The sequence below is a fragment of the Perissodus microlepis genome, chromosome 3 (genome assembly GCF_051167445.1).
Source record: "Perissodus microlepis isolate ML-2025 ecotype Zambia chromosome 3, ASM5116744v1, whole genome shotgun sequence".
Taxonomy (NCBI): Eukaryota; Metazoa; Chordata; class Actinopteri; order Cichliformes; family Cichlidae; genus Perissodus; species Perissodus microlepis.
Window position 1 is genome coordinate 46195090 of NC_140463.1, and position 21884 is coordinate 46216973.

Below are 21884 nucleotides of genomic sequence, written 5' to 3' on the forward strand. Positions count from 1 at the left end.
CGATATATGGAGCGACATCCTCTCTCTCTCCCTCCCTCTCCTGCTGCTACTTCAATCATGAAACTGATTAATGATCAGCTGATCGGCTTTTCTATCGCGAGTCCGTCTCTCTTGTTTGTTTTTGGCCCACTTCGCGCCAGAAAGAGGAAACCAGCGGCTGAACAACAGCAGCACGTTTAACCTTGATAAGCTGTTGTTAGAATTTATTTAATATTACTTTGTACACCAGGATCCTTTTCTATGTAGCTAACGGCTGGTAACTGTGCAGGGGCGGATCTAGCAAAATTTAGCCAGGGGGGCCGATAGGGCATTAACAGGGAAAAGGGGGCACAAAGTCATACTTTTCTTTCTTATTCTCATTTAAAATGTCTAGCTTTTAATAAATAATTATCTGAATCTTACACCCAAAGTTTTAATCTGATGTAAAATGTATAGAAGTCCATTACTGTATATAGTAACTATTAAGTCTAATATACCCTAGTAAGCTATAGTACTTTTTCCTTTGGGAAGATACCATCTGTGCAGTCTGCAAATCTGTTGAAGAAAGATGTTGAATCTATTTAATTATTCTTGAAAAATAATTGATTTCTGTGCATTTTTTTCACACTGCATCAAATTAAAGTTGATTACGTCAATTAAGCATCATGAGGTGGAGGGTGGGTGGTTCCCTATTTTGTGTTTTGTTTTTTTGCTGGGAGTTTGCAACCCTATTAGTTAGGTTGCTTACTCTTTAAAATACCAGAATAGGGAGGATGGAGTAGGTTTAAGTTTATTGGATTGATCAGTATTGCTGAACTACGGTGCACGGTGGCACGGTGGTTAGCACTGTTGCCGCACAGCAAGAAGGTCCTGAGTTCAATTCCACCTGTGTGGAGTTTGCATGTTCTCCCCGTGTTTGCGTGGGTTCCCTCCGGGTACTCCGGCTTCCTCCCACCATCCAAAGACATGCAGCTTGTGGGGATAGGTTAATTGGATAATCCAAATTGCCACTAAGTGTGAATGTGAGTGCGAATGGTTGTCTGTCCCTATGTGTTAGCCCTGCGACAGACTGGCGACCTGTCCAGGGTGTACCCCGCCTTTCGCCCTATGACAGCTGGGATAGGCTCCAGCGCCCCCCGTGACCCTGAAAAGGAAAAGTGGAAGCGAATGGATGGATGAAATATTTTGGGTGCAGTGTATTTTTTGCATACAGGTATAACAGAATAGCTTTAGTGTTTTTTTTTTTTTGTTTTTTTTTACTTGAGTATGAACTTATACAAAAAGCAGCAAGATATTAAAAAAACAGTTTTATTGATTAAAAAATACACTATATCGGATTCATATCGGTATCGGCAGATATCCAAATTTATGATATCGGTATCGGACATAAAAAAGTGTTATCGTGCCATCTCTAGTAATTATTTCACACTGTGTTTTGCTAATAGTGTGTTATTTACCATAAGTGTTCAAAGTCATTCTGTGTAATCAGAGAGGATGTATAACTTTCTCCAGGTCTGAATATAAAATTGTTATGTAAAAGTCCAGAGTCTCTGTGTTATCTGAGGATGATGTACAGTATTGCTAACATACAGAAAGCAAAGGTCACTATCACACTATTTTTGAAGTGCTGGGTGTGTCCATTTTCCGGGATGGGCATAAGGCAGAGTTGAGAAGAATATTTCTCTCTGAGGGAGCTGCTGGTGCAAATTGTGAGTCCTACTTGACCCCCTTCAGTACTTCTGGTGTCACTGAAATTATGTTTCTCTCAGTGACACTCTGCAGTTTGCATACCAGCCCCACTTGGGGGTGGACGATGCAGTGATACATCACCATGGTGTTTGGGGTCTGGTGAGTCAGATGGCTATGATGGGAGTGGGCGTGTCCTTACCCTGTGAACCACCATCAGGAACCACGGCCTGTTCTCCCTCCTGCCATCTGGAAAGAGGTATAGGAGAATCATTTGCAGAAAAGCAGGATGTTAAAAGGGTTCTTCACACAAACTGTGAGACTGATAATTGGACTGTGCCCCCTCCCCATCCACACAGCTCACACAGCTAATTTAATCCCTCTCTGTGAGTGGACTGCTGATATTTTCCACACAAATTCCTTCAATGTTGTACTATTTGTGAATTAGTCCTGTTTAAATGTTTCCTACCAGTCTATCTGCTGTAATTCTAATTCCATTTCTATTCAAACATATACATCCATATTGTTCACATTAGATTATTGTTGTAGAGTTTTGTATATTTTCAGCATTACTACTTTTTGTCTAACCTCCTCTCCAAACGACCTTAGTAATATTTCTTTAGAAGGCTCTAAATTCTGCCATTTAGATTCAGATCAGTAAAATCTTCCATCTAGTGTTCTCCTTCCTAATCTCTGCTAGTTTGCTTCCAATAACTTATAAGAGTAATAATAATACCCAAGCGTCTAAATAGTCCATTTGAGATTGACCTCTTTTTTACCTATTTATCTACAGAAGAAAAAAAAATAACTTCAAAACCTTTACCAGAAAGACACGACATGTTCTATTTGCTCCAGTAGCACTTTATGCTCCTGCAGCTTTCCAGATGCTCCATACTGCTGCTGACAACTGGTTGAGCTCTTCATAGCCAGTATTAATATACATTATGGCGATATGGCAGCCTCGCTTCTGTCAGTCTGCCCCAGGGCAGCTGTAGCTACAACCGTAGCTGCCTCCACCAGTGTGTGAATGCGAGAGTGAATGAATAGTGGCATTGTAAAGCGCTTTGGGTGCCTTGAAAAGCGCTATATAAATCCAATCCATTATTATTATTATTATTATTATTATTTATATAATTCTTTTAGTCAAGTAGCATTGCTTATTTTCAGTGTGTATAATGTCCAGTATTCAATATCACCCCCAGTCCGTGATATGTGGTCTATCTATCTGATTTAGTACTACATCATGGGCCAGTACTGATATGACAGACTCTGCACTGCATTTTGTCTTTTATTAGACTCAACTAGCTTCTCTTGAAATGTAAAATAGCCTACCCACCATTTTAATAACATGGACTATTTTGACATAGAAACTGAACATTTAATAGCATTCCTTTGTCTGATCATTTCTTAATAAAATTTAAATTTACAGTAATGGGTTACTGAGAAATGCATTTTATTATAGTTGATGTATTTCTAGAAGTGCTGCATTCCTCCACTGTTACCTTCTTCAATGCCATGTGCTAACAATAGGAGCAATAAGCTACATAGATGATATTTCCTTTCCATGCTTGGATAACATGTTCTGCCATTTGTTAGATTAGAAAGTAAACAATATTGCACATGGTGGAGCTTATTCTTTGGGTTAACTCGTCTATGAACATTATACACTTTCAATACGTAGATATCCACATCATCATAAATTTACAGTGATGAGCAAGTAAAGTTAATCACAAGTACCACTATATCATTTTTTTTCAATCCCTCGAGGACATCATTTATTCATAGGTTGTGTCTTAATCTTTATTCCAAATTGTCACATTTAGCTATGTCCTTTGGTGAAAGACTCTGAGCCTTTCCTCATTTGTTGCTAAAAGAAACTAGTTCTCACCACTACTTCCACTATATTTACTTCCAGTCTGGCCAGGGCTAGTTTTAATGCCATGTACAGAGCTATTCGTCCTACCATATGGCATCTCCCCTACCATTATATCTCAAGCAGTGGATAATTGATGTATTTTTGAACCCAACTGCGCTACTGTGGCTGTTCATCAACATTCAGAGGTTATTTGAAATGGTTTCTCAGAGGTTAAAAGACTGGCCATTGAAAAATTAAGTCTTATGTGCTTGTATCTTTGTTTAGCGATGCCAAGTGTGGGAAGATTCAGTGCCACAGTGCTGCCACAAAGCCAAAAGGCACCAATGCTGTGTCAATTGACACTACCATCAAGACTGGAGGAACAGAGGTGAAATGTCGTGGCACATACGTCTACAGCACCCAGGATGGCCAGGGTGACCTGCCTGACCCGGGTCTTGTCATGACCGGCACCAAGTGCGGAGAGGGCAAGGTGGGTTCACACCAAGCTGGAATTTTGTGGTCAGGCAAATATTGATTGAAAACATGAAAACTTGATACTTACTGCATGTTGAAGTTGCCCTGTGGCTGGGGCCCTGTCCAGATCGGTCAAATGTGGCATGCATGGAGCAGACATCAATGGATCACTGGGTCATGGTCTGTGGTGTTGCTATTGTAAAGTTAAATGTTTAGAGCTGGTTAGTCTGGCCCCAAATGGTCTACACGTTGAGTAATATGGCTTTAATGTCACTTACATCTCTTTGATGTTGGCTTCTGAATTGAACTGAACTAAAAATTTTGCAATTTCGAGATTACATTTTATACCCAGACATAATATAACGGTATTAGGTAATAAATAATTTATTAAATGTTTTAAATGAAATTAACGGGCATTTAAATCATTATTGAAATATTTAATTAATGAATTCCATTTTTTATTAATTAATAAAATTCTAATTAATTAGTAAGTAGCATATTTAATTCATCATTTTCTCATTCCTGGCTCCCTTATAGGCCTAACTTAACAGACTCATTCAGATGTGGTCTGAATGTAACTGAAACTTCAAGGAAAGTTTGATATCTCTGACTCTTTAAGTATAAGCTGTTTGCGGTTTTTATTTACTGTGTAAAGGAGCATGGTTTATAGTTGTCACCTGTTCCCTTTGTCAAAATTTACTGATCTAATATAATGCACTGATCATTCGATCAATGCATATTATTGATCTAATAATAAGGGCTACTGGGGGTTAAGGAGGCCTGTTTGTGTATCTTGTTTATTTGGCACTTTGTCGAATGGAATATAAAGTTGTAAGTAAATCCCCCACATACACCCTACAAAATAAGAGCTGAATTATGTGTGAGATACAAATGGATGAAAATGTACCCATCTGCAAATTGTCTTTCTGTATATATTGCTTTCTCTCTGTAGTATCCCCACAAGAGTTAGCCAAGGAGCCCCTTTAAACTCTGCGTGTACATGCTCTGGAATCGTTATGTAATCTTTGTCCTTCTGTTGCCAAAGGTGTGCAGAGACCGCAGATGCCAAAATGCCTCTTTTACTGAGTTAGAGACTTGCCTTGCACGCTGTCACAACAATGGGGTAAGCATACAGACACACACACCAATATAAATGTATATATACACAATAATCACACAGAGTCACACAACAAAACATGGTGTCAAAACAGATGCTTACTCTGGATGGCATTACCTTGGCCTCCAGTAACACTGTAAGAAGTCTTGGAGTCAATTTTGATTGTCCTTCAGTGTGCATATGAAACACTGTCTTCTTCCAAGTGTGCAACATCTTAAAACTAAAAACATCCTTATGCTGAAAGACTAGTTCCTGCACTTCTAATAATTCATTATTATCATGTACTCCTAAAAGCTCCCTGAAAAGCCTTTAGTTTGATTAAAAAAATGCTGCAGCGAGAGTACTGACAGGGTCTAGAGAGAGAGACTATATTTCACCCATACTGGCTCCCTGTTAAATTCAGTAAGATTAAAAATTCTTCTCCTGACATACAAGGTCTTGAATTGTCAAGCCCCATCTTATCCTTGAGACCTCAAAGTACTATATCACCCCAATACAGTACTTCTCTCGGAAATCAGGCTTAGGCTCGGGTTCTGTCTGGGGACTACTTAAAGCAGGAGGCAGAGCTGATTTTAAATAGTGAGCCAGGCAAAACAAACTCCAGCTCTGCACTCGCCCTTTTGACCAGTCAGTATGGGGGTTATGTCTTGCTAACCAAGGAGTCTTGGAAACAGAAAAGGTGACAAAGGTGACAGATTCCCTGTGATTGCCAGAGACTAGGTCCAAGTGGACAGGTTCTGTCTGGTGTGTTATGGTTGCATAATGAAGGTGTTTCATAGATTTTGTTAGCGAGCCTAGAGGTGAATTGAGTCCAGAGGGCAGGCAAATAGGTGACTGCAAGGTAGCTTAGTCCAGACTTGTCAAAAACAAAATCATTTGGAGGCCAAGTTGCCAGTGATTAGCAGACAATCTGGCAGAGAATGGAGGCTCGAGCTGGTATTTGTGTACCCGTGCTTGATTGTAGCTTGGTGTGTCTTGACCAGGGCAAAGTTTTTCCAATGCCCAGTTTTACACATATGTTATGAGAATAACCCTAGTTGGCACAGCCTAGTTTGTTTTTTGAACTGCTCAGCAGCTTGTTCGAAGTGGATCCTGTCTCACCTGACAGAGTCTATTATATTAGGATTGAATTAGTATTTGAAACAATATGAGTAACAAGAAAATGCAAGCATAGAGTCTCCTTTAATCTCTTTCGCTTGTGTGTGTTTTCTTCCCTGCTATCAGTGAAAATATTAGAAATTAGCTGAAGTCAGGAATATTTAAAATATTCAATATGCAGTTTTTTCTCCAGTATGAAAATTTCATAGTGTTGAGATAAATGCTCATATAAATAAATACAAGCACACAATGCCTTAATGCTTTGACTAATACACCTCCAGGTAGTCACAAACATCCAAGCATGCACACAATCACACACAGAGACATATATACAAAGGGGGAGAAAGGGGTCAGAGACCAACTTAAGACATTTCTTTTGTGTGTATAATATTCAGGTGTGTAACAGCAATGGGAACTGCCACTGTAATCAAGGCTGGGCACCACCCTTCTGTGAGAAGCCAGGACTCGGTGGCAGTGTGGACAGTGGGCCTGTTCAGTATGGCAGTGAGTATACAGCATAAACTTATGCCTTAAAGAAAATGTTTTTTCACCTTCAATATATTTGAACATTTTTGGTGTGCTGGATGGTAAAAAGCATTATCGCCATGATCCTGCAACACTGGGTGTTTCATCTCTGTTTGCTGTTTCGTTTCTTGATGGCTTCCTCTTATGTGCAGGGGTTAAGGGTAGCCTCCTTGAATGTGAATGGGTGCAGGGATGCAAATAAGAGAGCCTTATTAGCAGAAGTAATCAAGCAGAAGAGACTAGATATAGTCTTCAAGAAACACATACTGACAGTACAAATGAAGTAGACGGGTCTGTGGTGGGGTAGCAGTTTTTTAGCCATGGGACAAATTTTTAGCGCAGGTGTTGCTATTTTATTTTCTCCTTCTCTAAATGCAAATATTACTTTCAGCATGGAGCAAAGGGCAGAGCTGAAATAGAAGTTTTTATTTTTACTTTGATTAATGTCTATGCACCAAACTTAGGGTCTGAGCGTAAGGTTTTGTTTAAAACATTAAAAGAGAAATTAAGAGGTGCTGATCAAGGGGACTGTGTTGTATTGGGTGGGGACTGGAATTGTTGTCTTGATTTTACTTTGGATAGGACTGGGGAGGAGCCACATCTTCAGTCATCTTCTGCTTTATCAGATGTTCTACAAAAAATTAACTTGGTTGATGCGTGGAGGATGAAGCATCTTTCAACCACGGGTTGAAGTATGGGTGAAAGTAACTGATGGCAGAGTTAGTGTAGTGAGATTGGCCAGGTTTTATGTGTCTTCTTTGTTTACTGCTTGAATTGTTAACTGTCACTGTTTTCCTGTTATTTTTACAGATCGTCACTTAGTTTTAATGGAGCTGTTTCTATCTCCCACCAATAAATCCAAATCCTTTTGGCGATTTAATGTAAAATTATTTCATGATTGGATTTTCTGTGAAAATTTCAGTTTTTGGGAGGGATTACTGGAGATCAAGGAAGGATGATTTTAATTCCCTTACTCAATAGTGGGAAGTAGGAAAGGCCCAGATTTGTGTGTTTTGCAGCACCAATATGGTTTTAATTTGACAGCCAATATCAAGAGAACTCTGCAGGAGTTAAAGAAGTGATAAAACATAAAAAGAATGTCTCTGGTTCACAGTTAGATCAGCAGAATAATGACTGTTGTAATGTAATGTAATGACTGTTTAAATTCTAAAAGACAAGAGCTTGATCATTTTCAATATTAGAGAGCTAAAGGAGCTTTGGTTCGAGCATGCTGTAGCCCAGAGAAAACAAATGGTGTGTCTTCGTCTTTCGAATGGAAATGTGATCACAGATCCAGCTGAGATGAGAAGGCATGCGGTGGACTTTTACACAGACTTGTTCAGGGCAGATAGCAGCGATGTAGACTCTGCTTCAGAACTTCTGCAGGGGCTTCCTCAACTCGGTCCAGAGGATCGGGACATCTTAAACATGGATATAACTTTGAATGAGCCATCTGCTGCTGTATCTCAGATGGCTTCAGGCAAAGCTCCAGGAATAGATGGTTTCCCGTCAGACTTTTTTAAGCACTTCTGGAGTCTTCTGGGTCTGGACCTTCTAGAAGTGTTTAAGGAATGTTTTAAAGAAGGGAAACTTCCAGCTTCCTGTAGGCATGCAGTTATTTCTCTCATACCAAAAAAGGGAGATTTAACCCTTCTTAAAAACTGGAGACCAGTCCTATCAGATAGACTGAAAATGGTCATTTAACTGTTGACTGGTGTGGATCAATCTTATTGTATTCCAGATAGGTCTATGATAGATAATTTATTTTTAATGAGAGATGTATTTGACATATGTAAACTATACTATACTAGAGTTGGCTTTTGACCGTGTAGACCATGCTTTTCTTTTTTCCACCCAGAAGACCTTTGTTGTTGGGCAGGGGTTCCAGACATGGGTGAAGCTGTGGTATAGCGACACTTGCTGTGTTGTGAAGGTGGGAGGAGGGTTGAGTTGCCCTGTGCCAGTTAGGAGAGGGATTAGGCAGGGTTGCCCTATCTCAGCCAGCTCTATAGCATTGCTATTGAGCCTTTTCTGTGCAGGTTGAGGAACAAGCTGAGGGGTTTCTCTTTGCCAGATCTGCCTCAGAGCCCTCCTGTTATTGTGTCAGCATACGCTGATGATGTTAATGTTTATGTTAAGGATTAAGATGATGTTCAGGAATTAAAGGAAATCTTGGTTTTATATGAAAAAGCTTCTTCAGCCAGGGTTAATTGGGAGAAGAGTGAGGTGTGTTTGGTGGGGCAGTGGAGTTTGGCATGTATTTCTAGACTCCCTGGGAATCTTTGATGGGGTTAAAGGGCTATTAAAACTCTTGGGTTTTACTTGGGGAGTGATGACTTTCGCACAGACTCCTGACCCAAGACCTGGGATGTGGCTTTTTGAAGAGCCGCTGTTTTTTTAATGACTTTTTTCCAAGTACTGTGTTTTCTACTGCCACTATAAGGAGCAAGTTTGTGGAGACTGGTATTATCAAACTGGGCCATCTCACAAGGATGTCAGTGGGAACTCTTGGGTGTGTCACAGGCCTCCAGAGTGCTGGGAAGGATTGTGGAGGAAACTTGGCAATCCCTGTCGGCATCACTGGGAGAGTTTACTGGAAACTGTGTCCTAGCTGATCAATGGGCTGATGACAGCGAATATGTTTTTCTCTCCTTGATGGTCAGTCCTGTCTTTAAGGAGCAGCCTGAGGGGAGCCTACTTCTCTCCCTGAGAACATCAGTGCTAGATAGTTTCAGCTCTTGTGGAAAGAAGCAGCTATATTACAGCTGTGTTACCTGCAGGTGGAGGGTCCATATAAGCCTCCTGTTGAAAAACAGATGGCTGATCTCCAGTGGAGGATCATACATTGAGCAATAGCCACAAACAGACACAGAGCCCACCTGGATCCAAGCACTGGGGAGGGATGTCCTTTCTGTTCACAAAGGGAGACACTGGAGCACTTAGTGGTTCGTTGTCTGTGGCTAGTGGGTTTATTTTCTTTGTTGCAGGAGTGGGTGGAATCTCTGGAGGAGAAATTCTCTGTACCCTTGTTTGTCTTTGGTCCTAAGTATTCAGTGAAGAAAGTTTTTTGTTTGGTACATCCAAGCTGGCAATATAGAAGACTAGGAAGAACCAGAAGTTAGGTCAGGGTTGGACTGATGCTGTGCATAGTTTAAAGGGATTGTTCAATTTCATTTCAGTTTTATTTATACAGCACCAAATCACAACAAAAGTCGCTCTAGGCGCTTTATATTGTAAAGTAGATACCCAACAATCCCAACAATCATGTGACCCCCTATGAGCAAGCACTTTGGTGACAGTGGGAAGGAAAAACTCCATTTTAACAAGAAGAAACCTCCGGCAGAGGGGCGGGGCCATCTGCTGCGACCGTTTGGGGTGAGAGAAGGAAAACAGGATAAAAATTGTTGGCATCGCGTCTGACAGTAGGGCATGATTTTTACTCTCTGACTAAAGATCTGGACTCCTTTACAACTATGTGGGGGATTGGACAGGTTTTGTGTTCGATAGGAGCAGATGGGACATTTGTCCTTAATTTTTAAGTGTGTGTGTGTGTGTGTGTGTGTGAGTTTGGTTGGGGTTAGTAAATGGTTAGTGCATATTGATGTTGCTGATGATGTAGTAGCAACTTTGTGTTAGGTTTGACTTTTTCGTGGTTTTTCTTTTTAATGTGGTGTAAATAAAGTTGTGTTAAAAGTCAAAGTCTCTCTCTCTCTCCCTTTCTCTTTCTCTGTCATGTCCATTTCTTTTTTCTATTCCTCCTCCTTTTTCTCCTGTCTTTCACAAGCCTGGGCTTAACCCGCTGCCTGCTACAGCTTAATACTCACTCTGAAAATAAACAAAACAAAAAGACAAAAAAATATACATAACTTTATAGTTAACATTGTTTTTCCCTCTGACTCGCTGACAGGCTCAGAATGTTCGATCACTAGAAGTAAACAGAAAATTTTGACATGGATGGCCCTTTTTCCTTGATACTTGCTGATCTAAATTAAAGTGTTTCAATTGCCATATAAATATACTAGTAAACACATTAGTGTGTATGTATATATGTGTTTGTGTATGTCAACAGGTCAGGTGGGTCTGGTGGCTGGACTGTTGTTTGCCTTCTTGGTGGTTTTACCTGCAGTGCTGCTGGTCTTCTACTGCCACAGGATCAAGACTTCTTATTACCATAAGTGGCTTTCCCGAAGAAAAAAGAACACATGCAAGAAGTACTGTCTATCTTTCCACTGTTTGTCTGTTTCTTAACACTACATTTTCTTGATACAACAAAAAGAGGAAAGCCTAGAATTTAAAAAAGTAGCATTTTCAATTTGGGGTCTAGCAAGTAAAACTATATAATATGCACTGGTGTATTGTGATGCTCTTTTGTCCTTTAAAACTTTATTCAAGTGCAAATTAGAAACCTTGCAAGGTTTACTACCAGTCAAAAGTTTTAGAACACCCCAGTTTTTTCAGTTATTTGCAGTTTAAGTCATTCAAGTCCAATGAAGCTGAAATGCTACAAAGGTAAGAGGTAAACTGCCAGGCAAGGTAACTCAAAACTGAAAAATAATGTACATTTTAGAATGACAGAAAAATGCCTTTTTTCAGGGAACACAAAATAGGTTAACAATTTAAAGCAGTTCTGCAGCAGTGGAGGTTGATTGAGCATTAAAAGCTGGTACTACTAATTCCTACAGGTGTTCACAACTTTTCTGGATTACTTCCAACCCCCTCTGTCTGCATAAAAGTAGTGTTGGAACACACTGTGGTTTCTTTCACCATCAAAAGGCACTCAGAAACAAACTGACAGGAAGAGATCTGCAGACCCAAAACCACAAATGAATCAGAGGACAAGTTTCTGAGAGTTAACAGCTTGCGTAATAGGTTGCTCACAGGAAAACAGCTTCAAGTACACTTTAATAGTGGTCTTCAAGCTGTAGGTTTGACAGGACGAGTTGCGGCAAGAAAGCCATTGCTAAGGCATCAGAATAAGACAAAGAGGCTTGCCTCAGCCATGAAACACTGCAATTAGACTACTGAAGACCAGAGTATAATGGGCTAATGAATCAAAATTTGAAGTCTTCGATTCATCACACAGGATCTTTGTACACCGTCGAGTAGGGTGATTCCACAGTGTGTGGCATCAACTGTCAAACATGGAGGAGGAAGTGTGATGGTCTGGGCTGTTCTGCTGATCCAGGGTCGATGACTTGTACAGAATGAGAGGCACCCTGAACCAAAATGGTGCCAGTAAACCATTTTAATATGATTTGTTGATTGGTTCGCCTCTAACTTTGTAACAGACCATAGTGCTGCCCCCTCCATTGGCGTACTTATCAATCGCTAATGTCTCACTTGTAAGCTGAAGGTTGTCAGTGTGATACAGCATGGGGCATTTTTAAGAATGAGGGTTTTTTTTTCTCTTTTTGTTTCTCAGTATGAACAAACAGTAAAGGTATCACAAACACAAACAGAAATTCCATAGACTGGTTAGAACAAATTATTTCTAAGATGGTAGCTTAGTAAAAGAACCATCTCACTCAGTTAGACTTGTCTAATCACTGGATGGAAGCATTTGTTTATTTTCATTTCCACTAACATCAGCTGGATAAGAAGCTTCGTGTTCCGTTCTAGTTTTCTTATTTCTCAATTTGGGCCATAAAACCAGAATGTCAGAATGAGCGAAGTGATGAAGCTGTACATCTTCCATGCAACAGGCTCTTGTTTATTTTTTTGTCTTTCTGTGCTCAGGATGGAGGGATCAGCAGATAAACGAAAGAATGGCCATCTTAATCCTGCCTTTCACCTGAAAGTTGTAGGACCAATCAACACAGTTAATGGCCACAAGGGGGTGAGTGATATGTGTGTTTCTAGTGTGTTACAAAATAAAGCAAAAGAAAGGGAAGGAGGAAATGGGAGTAGGGTGATGACTGTTTTTCTGTGAATGAATAACTGAGTGTTCATGAGGTTAACCTTCATATTGAATTAAATATTCAGTTTGTCAAGTTATTGTTTTAGCATCCTATGTCTTAATATCAGCCTAAAGTTAACATTTTAATATCTGACTTATAAGATACAAAATGCACACATGTACTGCACACATAACAAATGTTGATATCTCAGAGTTTTTACCCCTCAGCCATAAATGGCCGATGGGGTTTTGGCATCACCCTGTCAGGTTGGTGGATGAACAGGCGGCATGAACATCCAAGTTTGTGAATGTGGTAACTTGAGAATGAGGTGGCATAGGAGTTTCAAATAGGAAAGTGGAGAAGGAGACTCCCTTACTGATACAGAGTGAGTAGAAGATTGATGATCAAAGCTTCCACTGCATGGATTTCATTTTGTTATGTTTTATGTTGCTTTTATCTAGCTTTAATTTCTCTTAGGAAATACTAACACAAAAATGTATACAAAAAAATACTTTAAAATGGTGAAATGGTAAAATTACATGAGAGATGTGAAGAAGAACGTCAAAGGTGAGTAGATAAAGAGGACGGTGGCATTATTCATCACCGAAAGAGATGGAGCTACAAAGAACATTTCAAAAAGGACTGCTTTAATGAAAAAGAAGCAAGAAAATAAAAATGAAAATAATTTTTTTCAAACGTCTGTTTGGTTTGTTACTAAAATGACTACATTTTTTTTAATGTTGCAAACTTTTCAATTTCTTTCCAATAATACCAGTAGTGACTAAAAACAAAAGGAGTTTTTACCTCTGAAAGGCTAAAAACATTAGCGTGGAGTGTAATTAAACCAAAGAGTCATAAGCTAAATATCAATTACATATAGGGCACTAGTGAGTGCATAAAACAATATATAAATAAAAATAATATGCAAAAAAAGCAGCTAGTAAATTATAAGATAATAAGATTAAAAAAAACCCTCCTGAATCATGGGACAAATTTTGCAGCAAAATGGTAGATATCATTTAGTAATCCAAATTTTAATTTAAGATTATTGGAATTATGTTTCCAGAGGGTATTAGAGTGTTTCTAGGACTACGAATTAACAAGTGGCAGTAGACAGAAATAAAAATATCAATTGAGAATATAAGTCTAAGATTTTGAGAAAAAAAAAGTTCAACTTTGGTTTTTCTGTGCTTTGCTATTCAGGGCACATCAAAGTATAGACAATGTTAATACAATCAAAATTGCCAAACAAAATTATTTTTGGCTTGTTTTCCCAATAATACATTACTATTAATATTACCTGAGAAAGAAGAAGGTACAGATGCGTGTACTTTCATGGAGAAGTTTATAGCAGACATTTTGAAAATCCCCCCTCCTGTCCTTGAGAGAGCGCACAGGATAACCACAAGTCAAAGTTCTATTGCAAACCGATCGAGAACTTTCATAATTAAGTGCTTAAGTTACAGAGATCGTGGAAGACAAAGAAAATGTTGACAGGCAAATCAGTATGCATGGAATTATTGATGCTATAAACTCTCTAAATGCTGGTAAAACAGCTGGCCCAGACAGATTGCCAATTGACCTTTACAAATACTTTAAAGATAAATTAGCACAGCCTCTCTTAGATATGTATATAGAATGTTTTAATACTGGTAATCTTACTGCCTCATTGAGGGAGTCCTTGATAATACTGCTTCCTAAACCTGGAAAACTAACAAATGTGAAAATATGCGTCCTATAAGCTTAATCAATACAGATAACAAAATTCTCTGTAAAATTCTCTCCAAAAGATTAGAAAATGTTTTTCCAGTTATTATAGGAGATGATCAAAATGGATTTGTTAAATATAAGCAGGGTTTTCATAATATAAGACGAGCCCTCAACGTTCTTCATAATCAAAGTGAACAGGAAGATACAGCCATTCCCTCGCTCAAAGCGGAGAAGGATTTTGATAGAATCGAACAGCCATATCTCTTTGATGTCATTGTTAGATTTGGGTTTGGTAAATCATTTTTGCATTGGATCAAGCTACTACACTGTCATTCTGTTCCTCAGGTTATGACTAATGAGATAATTTCGGAACCATTTGAGATTAAAAGAGGGTGCCTGCAGGGTTCACCATTATCTCCACTTTTATTCCTTTTAGCTATTGAACCTTTGGGAATAGGTGTTAGAACCAGTGGACAAATACAAGGTGTTAAGATTGGTAGAAAGGAGCATAGAATCGCTTTATTTGATGATGATGTCATATTATTTTTAAAGCAACTAAAAATTTCTGTGCCTGCAGTAAAAGAATTTAATAGACCGGTTTGGGGCCTTCTCAGGGTAGAAAATAAATGTAACAAAATCATCATTAATGTTACTTAAACAAGAATATAGTCAAAACGTAAGTCAGAATATAACTGGCTTTACTGTTAATTCTCAATTCACTTATCTAGGCATTAAAATAGTTCCTTCACTAAAAGATGTGGCCCTACTTAACTATAATACAATTCTACAGAAAATTTCCAACGATCTGGAGCGTTGTATAAGTTTACCATTATCTATTATTGGAAGGATAAGTGTTCTTAAAATGAATGTATTACCTAAACCAGGGGTCGGCAACCTGCGGCTCTTTAGTCCTTATACTGCGGCTCCGCGTGGTTTGGGAAAATAAATTAGAAGTATTTAGCTGAAGTGTATTTTATTTATGTTAGTTCTTTTTAACTTGTAGTTCTAAATTGGAAGATTATTGTGATATTGAAATATAAACATAAAATTATATTCTATTATTTTTCATAGCTCAAAATAAGAGTCACACTCACGGAAGCCGGTATACCCGCCGAAACGCCGTGCATTTATCGAGACTTTCAACCCCAGATAGGCCAATTATGGATCTTCGGATCCACATTACAGGGAGTGCAGAATTATTAGGCAAATGAGTATTTTGTCCACATCATCCTCTTCATGCATGGTGTCTTACTCCAAGCTGTATAGGCTCGAAAGCCTACTACCAATTAAGCATATTAGGTGATGTGCATCTCTGTAATGAGAAGGGGTGTGGTCTAATGACATCAACACCCTATATCAGGTGTGCATAATTATTAGGCAACTTCCTTTCCTTTGGCAAAATGGGTCAAAAGAAGGACTTGACAGGCTCAGAAAAGTCAAAAATAGTGAGATATCTTGCAGAGGGATGCAGCAGTCTCAAAATTGCAAAGCTTCTGAAGCGTGATCATCGAACAATCAAGCGTTTCATTCAAAATAGTCAACAGGGTCGCAAGAAGCGCGTGGAAAAACCAAGGCGCAAAATAACTGCCCATGAACTGAGAAAAGTCAAGCGTGCAGCTGCCAAGATGCCACTTGCCACCAGTTTGGCCATATTTCAGAGCTGCAACATCACTGGAGTGCCCAAAAGCACAAGGTGTGCAATACTCAGAGACATGGCCAAGGTAAGAAAGGCTGAAAGACGACCACCACTGAACAAGACACACAAGCTGAAACATCAAGACTGGGCCAAGAAATATCTCAAGACTGGTTTTTCTAAGGTTTTATGGACTGATGACATGAGAGTGAGTCTTGATGGGCCAGATGGATGGGCCCGTGGCTGGATTGGTAAAGGGCAGAGAGCTCCAGTCCGACTCAGACGCCAGCAAGGTGGAGGTGGAGTACTGGTTTGGGCTGGTATCATCAAAGATGAGCTTGTGGGGCCTTTTCGGGTTGAGGATGGAGTCAAGCTCAACTCCCAGTCCTACTGCCAGTTTCTGGAAGACACCTTCTTCAAGCAGTGGTACAGGAAGAAGTCTGCATCCTTCAAGAAAAACATGATTTTCATGCAGGACAATGCTCCATCACACGCGTCCAAGTACTCCACAGCGTGGCTGGCAAGAAAGGGTATAAAAGAAGGAAAACTAATGACATGACCTCCTTGTTCACCTGATCTGAACCCCATTGAGAACCTGTGGTCCATCATCAAATGTGAGATTTACAAGGAGGGAAAACAGTACACCTCTCTGAACAGTGTCTGGGAGGCTGTGGTTGCTGCTGCACGCAATGTTGATGGTGAACAGATCAAAACACTGACAGAATCCATGGATGGCAGGCTTTTGAGTGTCCTTGCAAAGAAAGGTGGCTATATTGGTCGCTGATTTGTTTTTGTTTTGTTTTTGAATGTCAGAAATGTATATTTGTGAATGTGGAGATGTTATATTGGTTTCACTGGTAAAAATAAATAATTGAAATGGGTATATATTTGTTTTTTGTTAAGTTGCCTAATAATTATGCACAGTAATAGTCACCTGCACACACAGATATCCCCCTAAAATAGCTAAAACTAAAAACAAACTAAAAACTACTTCCAAAAACATTCAGCTTTGATATTAATGAGTTTTTTGGGTTCATTGAGAACATGGTTGTTGTTCAATAATAAAATTATTCCTCAAAAATACAACTTGCCTAATAATTCTGCACTCCCTGTATGTCAGCAGCTATTCTCCACCGTGAACTATGTTAAAGACAAACACTGTTCACGCCTGACAGATGACAGCTTACAGTCCTGCGTAAACTGACTTCGTACATTTGCAGACGCTGTGCGCAGAGGATCAGGAGCAGAAGTCCCATTGTAAACATATCACGGCAGACCCGACGATGTTTGCATGAACACGCTTTTCAGCATCTCTATATTGACCACTTTTCACACACGGTTGCTGTATGCATACAGCTGGCTGTAGCTTTTCAGCTCACAGCCCGACATACACCACCAAGCACAACAGCACAGATAGCACAGACGTAAAGGCAGCGAGGCGTGATTGCCGTTGTGTCGCTCAGGTGCGTCCGCCTCCTCTGCAGCGGCGCCGCAGACCACGCCCCGCCGCAGACCACGCCCCGCCGCACACATTAACCAGGTAAAATACATATTTAGGCAGAATTTTGCAAATATCTATTTTTCATTTTTCAGCAGCATATTGCTTTTTTTCCCAATTATTTTTTAAAAGTCAGGTCAAGGCTCCAACAGCCCAAAGGCGATATGAGGGTGGCGGCTCACAACAGTTTTCGTTTGCTACATGGATCATTTTAGTTCAGCTGGGTGTCTTTCCTTTTGTTATATTTCTTTAAGAGTTCAAAATGTGTTGATTACATAAATAAAATGTAATTTTCTCTGTAGCACTTCATGGATTTCATAAGCAGCACACCTTAGTTGTTCACACAAAGCATAAAGGTAAAAAACAATATATAAAGTGTTATCTTCATTTTAGATGTCAAAAAGTATTTGCGGCTCCCAGTGTTTTCTTTTGCGTGGAAACCGGGTCCAAATGGCTCTTTGGGTGTAAAAGGTTGCTGACCCCTGACCTAAACTCTTGTATATGTTTCAGAATGTCCCACTGGCGGCTCCTACTGGATTGTTTACCAAAGTAGCATGATTAATCAGAGAGTTTATTTGGAACAAGAAGCGTCCCGCATTCGCTTGTCTTTGTTGTATCTTCCCTTCGATACAGGGGGGTTGAAATGCCCCAATTTTTACTGGTACTATCTGGCTATTCAACTAAGGACAATAATGTTTTATTTTTCATCCCAAAATATCCCTTCTTGGGTGGGGATGGAAGCAAATTCTCTTAAAATGCCATTAAACTTGTACTTATACTCTGCACAGCCAAAACAATTAAAGAAAGAAACAAATAATCCTATAGTCTGAAATATGATTGAAGTTTGATTTACAATAAAAGAAATGGTGAATATTAAGAATAATCTCTCTCAGTTTAGTCCTATTTGGGGAAATGCTTTATTTGTACCAGGAAAATGGTCTTTTTTGTGATGGAATAATGGTTTCATTTGAGGATTTAGTCTCAAAATTTCAAATTCCAAAAAAACATTTCTTTAAGTATTTACAGATTAGAAGCTTCATTTCTTCCATGCAAAATCAGTCTCTTAATGTTCCCCAGTTAACTAATTTAGAGGCGTTAATGGTGAAAAAATGTTGTAACAAAGGCTTAATTTCAACATTCTATAACTGGATTGTCTCTGCCTCTCCAGAAACATCAGCTTCTCAGTTAGAATCTTGGAGAAATGACCTAAATATTAATATTTCTGAGGAGACATGGAAGTCAATTTGCTTAAAATCACAAAATCGGTTAATAGTAACCTAAAGCTATTACAAAACAACTGGATCATGCAGACATATGTAACACTGGTGAAATTGAATAAATATAACAACAAAATTCCAGATACATGTTTTAAATGTGGAGAAGCCTGTGGGATATCTTTCCACTGTATATGGGAATGCAGAATTGTCCGCGCATTTTGGCAGGAAGTGATAACCAAAATAATCCAAATTTTAACTACAAAGAATGCTTTAGATGCAGAAATGTTGCTACTACATATGTATCCTAAAAATCTTAAACTAAGAGCCCATCAAATTAAGTTTATGGATTATTGTACATTACAGGCTAAACGTATAATTGCATTAAACTGGAAAAAATCAGATCCTCCTGCTATTGGTGCTTGGATAAATTCTTTGGCACAATGTTTGGCAATTGAAAGGATAACATATTTTCTTAAATACAAGTTAACATATTTTGATGATATTTGGAAGCCATTTAAAAACTTTATAAAAGAAGCAAATATCAGACAACTCCTGCAGGAGTGTGGATGAGGTGAAAATTGTTTAGTTTGTGCTAGCTATTTCTATTTTGTTTTTTGTTTTTTTCCTTCTTTTTGTTTCCTTCAATTGTATAAATGCCACATATTGTACTAATGTATGTATACTTCATGTGTTTTTATTTGATGTAGGTTTGGGAGAGAGCAGGGATGGGAGGTGAGGGGGTAAAAGTGTTCTTACTACTGCGGCATATTACTGTGAAAACAAATCTTTGTATGCTGTTGCAAAACCAATAAAAATATTGTAAAAAAAAAAAAAAAAAAGAAAGAAAAAAAGAATTAATATTACCATTATCATGAAAGTCATGAATTTAATATGCACACTTTACTTACATGATGATATCTCATTATGTAGCAAATGCCTCTGACAGAAACATGTCCAGGGGCCCATTGGTACACACACACAAGCTCATTCTCTAACCTCTGCTGGCTTTGAAATGCAATTTACATCGATCAATTATCATCAACAAACAAGCAAAAACATCTCTGTGTTGACTTATTTTGCATGAAAGTGTTTTCACAGATCCTAGTTAATCTCCTCTGTAATTACTTTGCACTTTCACATGTCAGAGAAAGAGTCAGCTATGTGTATAGAAGGCATGTTGAAGAGTGGAGAAACAAGTGAGTCAGTTACACATATTAAAAAGCTTCTTCGAGTTTTATTTATAACTGTGACCTAGAGTTATGAATAAAACTCGAAGAAGCTTTTTAAGCTCACTTGTTTCTCCAAAAGCAAAGAACCAAAAAATGTCATGAATTAATGTTAAGTCTATTATATCACTGTTGTTTTATGAATAAGATTCTCCTATTGGTAAAGTATGCATTCTTTCTCTTCATGATCAAAGTAGGAAATAAATGCCCATACGAGTTCTTCTCTCCTGTTCTTCTCTCTGTGAAATGATTTGAAGCTGTTTTTCTGTTAGGTTTGTTAACATTTGTTAACATAAATGCCTTGAAGTGACTGTTGTTGTGATTTGGTGCTATATATATATATATAAAATGCAGCACTACGGACGATATATATATATATATATATATATGGAATTTAACTGAATTTCCTCTAATTGTAGATTTCTCACACCAGCAAAGAGGTCCCATCTCTTAGACCAGGCCCAAATGGCACCCACCCAGTCAACATAGTGCGACCTCTGAAACCTGCCTCTGAAACCTGCCTCACCAAGGGTGGTCCACGGTCTCTTCCAACTGGCAAGCATCCAGTAGCACCACCCAAATCCCCACCAACACCTCAGAGACTGAGCCCGCCACAGAAACCTCTACCCCTTACTCCAGCACGATCTCCCCTGGTAAGGCCCTTTATAGAGTGTAAGGAAAAAGTCAGGGCATATAAACTCAAAATAGTCTACAGAGGACAGGAGCTTTAGACAAGCAAAAATGCAAAATTACCTAGACAAGGGAAGGCATCCTAGACAGATGCCCAAATCACCTCAATTGCCTCCTTTCGATATGGAGGAGCAGCAGCTCTTTTCTGTAACCTTCTCAAATGACTGAATTCTTCACCCTCTCTCTAAGGGAGTGTCTAATCAACCTTTGGAGAGAGCTAATTTCTGCCGCATGTATCTGCAATCTCAATAAAAACTCCGGCAATGGAAGGAGCGGTGGGCTCTGTGCTTCATGACTGGTGTATTAACAGTAAAATTGTAGACCCTTACTGCTCACTGGACTTAAAAGCTTTGTCTATTCAGTACAGGCCCTTTTCTCGACCTTGGAAGCTAACAGTAGCCATAATTACCATTGTTTAGCAGAGAGAGCACCCAGAGGGCATCCATGTTGTTGCTTGCGACTTTAATAAGGCATGTTTGAAATCTGATAATACCTCCCACCCACTCCATGACGCGCTGGCTAGTCACAGGAGCACATTCAGTGGGACACTGAGATTACAAAAAAGCACCACTGAACGAAACAGGAAATCATTACATCGTTACACCCTTTATTGCACACGCTCTTTTCTGCTCAGTAATATTCTTGTAAACATTCATGAATATTTATTTATAATCACCTCCGTCAATTCTTGATATTTATTATTGAGTGATTTGTATATGTTATGCTATTTCTTAAATTTGTAAAGCTGTAACATGTTGTATTATATTGTTAAATAGTTTAGTCTGTTACTGTTTTACTATATTGAAGCAACTGTAACCCACATAAAGTAAAAATTCCCCTCTCGCTCCTGCGGGCGGTCTGTCCTTCAAGCTTGGGTCCTCTACCCGAGGCCTGGGAGCTCGATGGTCCTGTGCAGTATCTTAGATGTTCTGACTGCACTCTTCTGGACAGAGATCTCGGATGCTGTTCCTGGGATCTGCTGGAGCCACTCACCTAGCTTGGGAGTCACTGAGCCTAGTGCTCTTATTACCACTGGGACCACTGTTACCTTCACCCTCCACATCTTCTCGAGCTCTTCTCTGAAGCCCTTCGTACTTCTCTAGCTTCTCGTGTACATATACATACACAGACAGACACACACACACACACACACATACATACATACGTATGTATGTATATGAGAGAGAGAAGATCTTAGCGCTGTTTTAAGTGCAAGAGCTAATAGTGCTGTATTAAAGCATATTAAAAGAACAGAAAAGGGAAAAGTGCACAAGCAGCA

The 21884-nt window shown here is 39.1% G+C and overlaps 1 protein-coding gene across 2 annotated transcripts in view; it reads left to right on the plus strand.

Moving 5' to 3' along the window:
- Positions 1-21884, plus strand: part of adam19a (ADAM metallopeptidase domain 19a) — a 102522-nt gene that overhangs the window by 73417 nt on the left and 7221 nt on the right. For both annotated transcript variants that reach the window (XM_084924628.1, XM_084924629.1), the window contains 6 exons: positions 3806-4010; positions 5040-5117; positions 6605-6713; positions 10804-10945; positions 12471-12570; positions 20335-20568. In XM_084924628.1, the coding sequence (XP_084780754.1) occupies positions 3806-4010; positions 5040-5117; positions 6605-6713; positions 10804-10945; positions 12471-12570; positions 20335-20568 (868 nt within the window). The remainder of the gene's footprint in view (positions 1-3805; positions 4011-5039; positions 5118-6604; positions 6714-10803; positions 10946-12470; positions 12571-20334; positions 20569-21884) is intronic.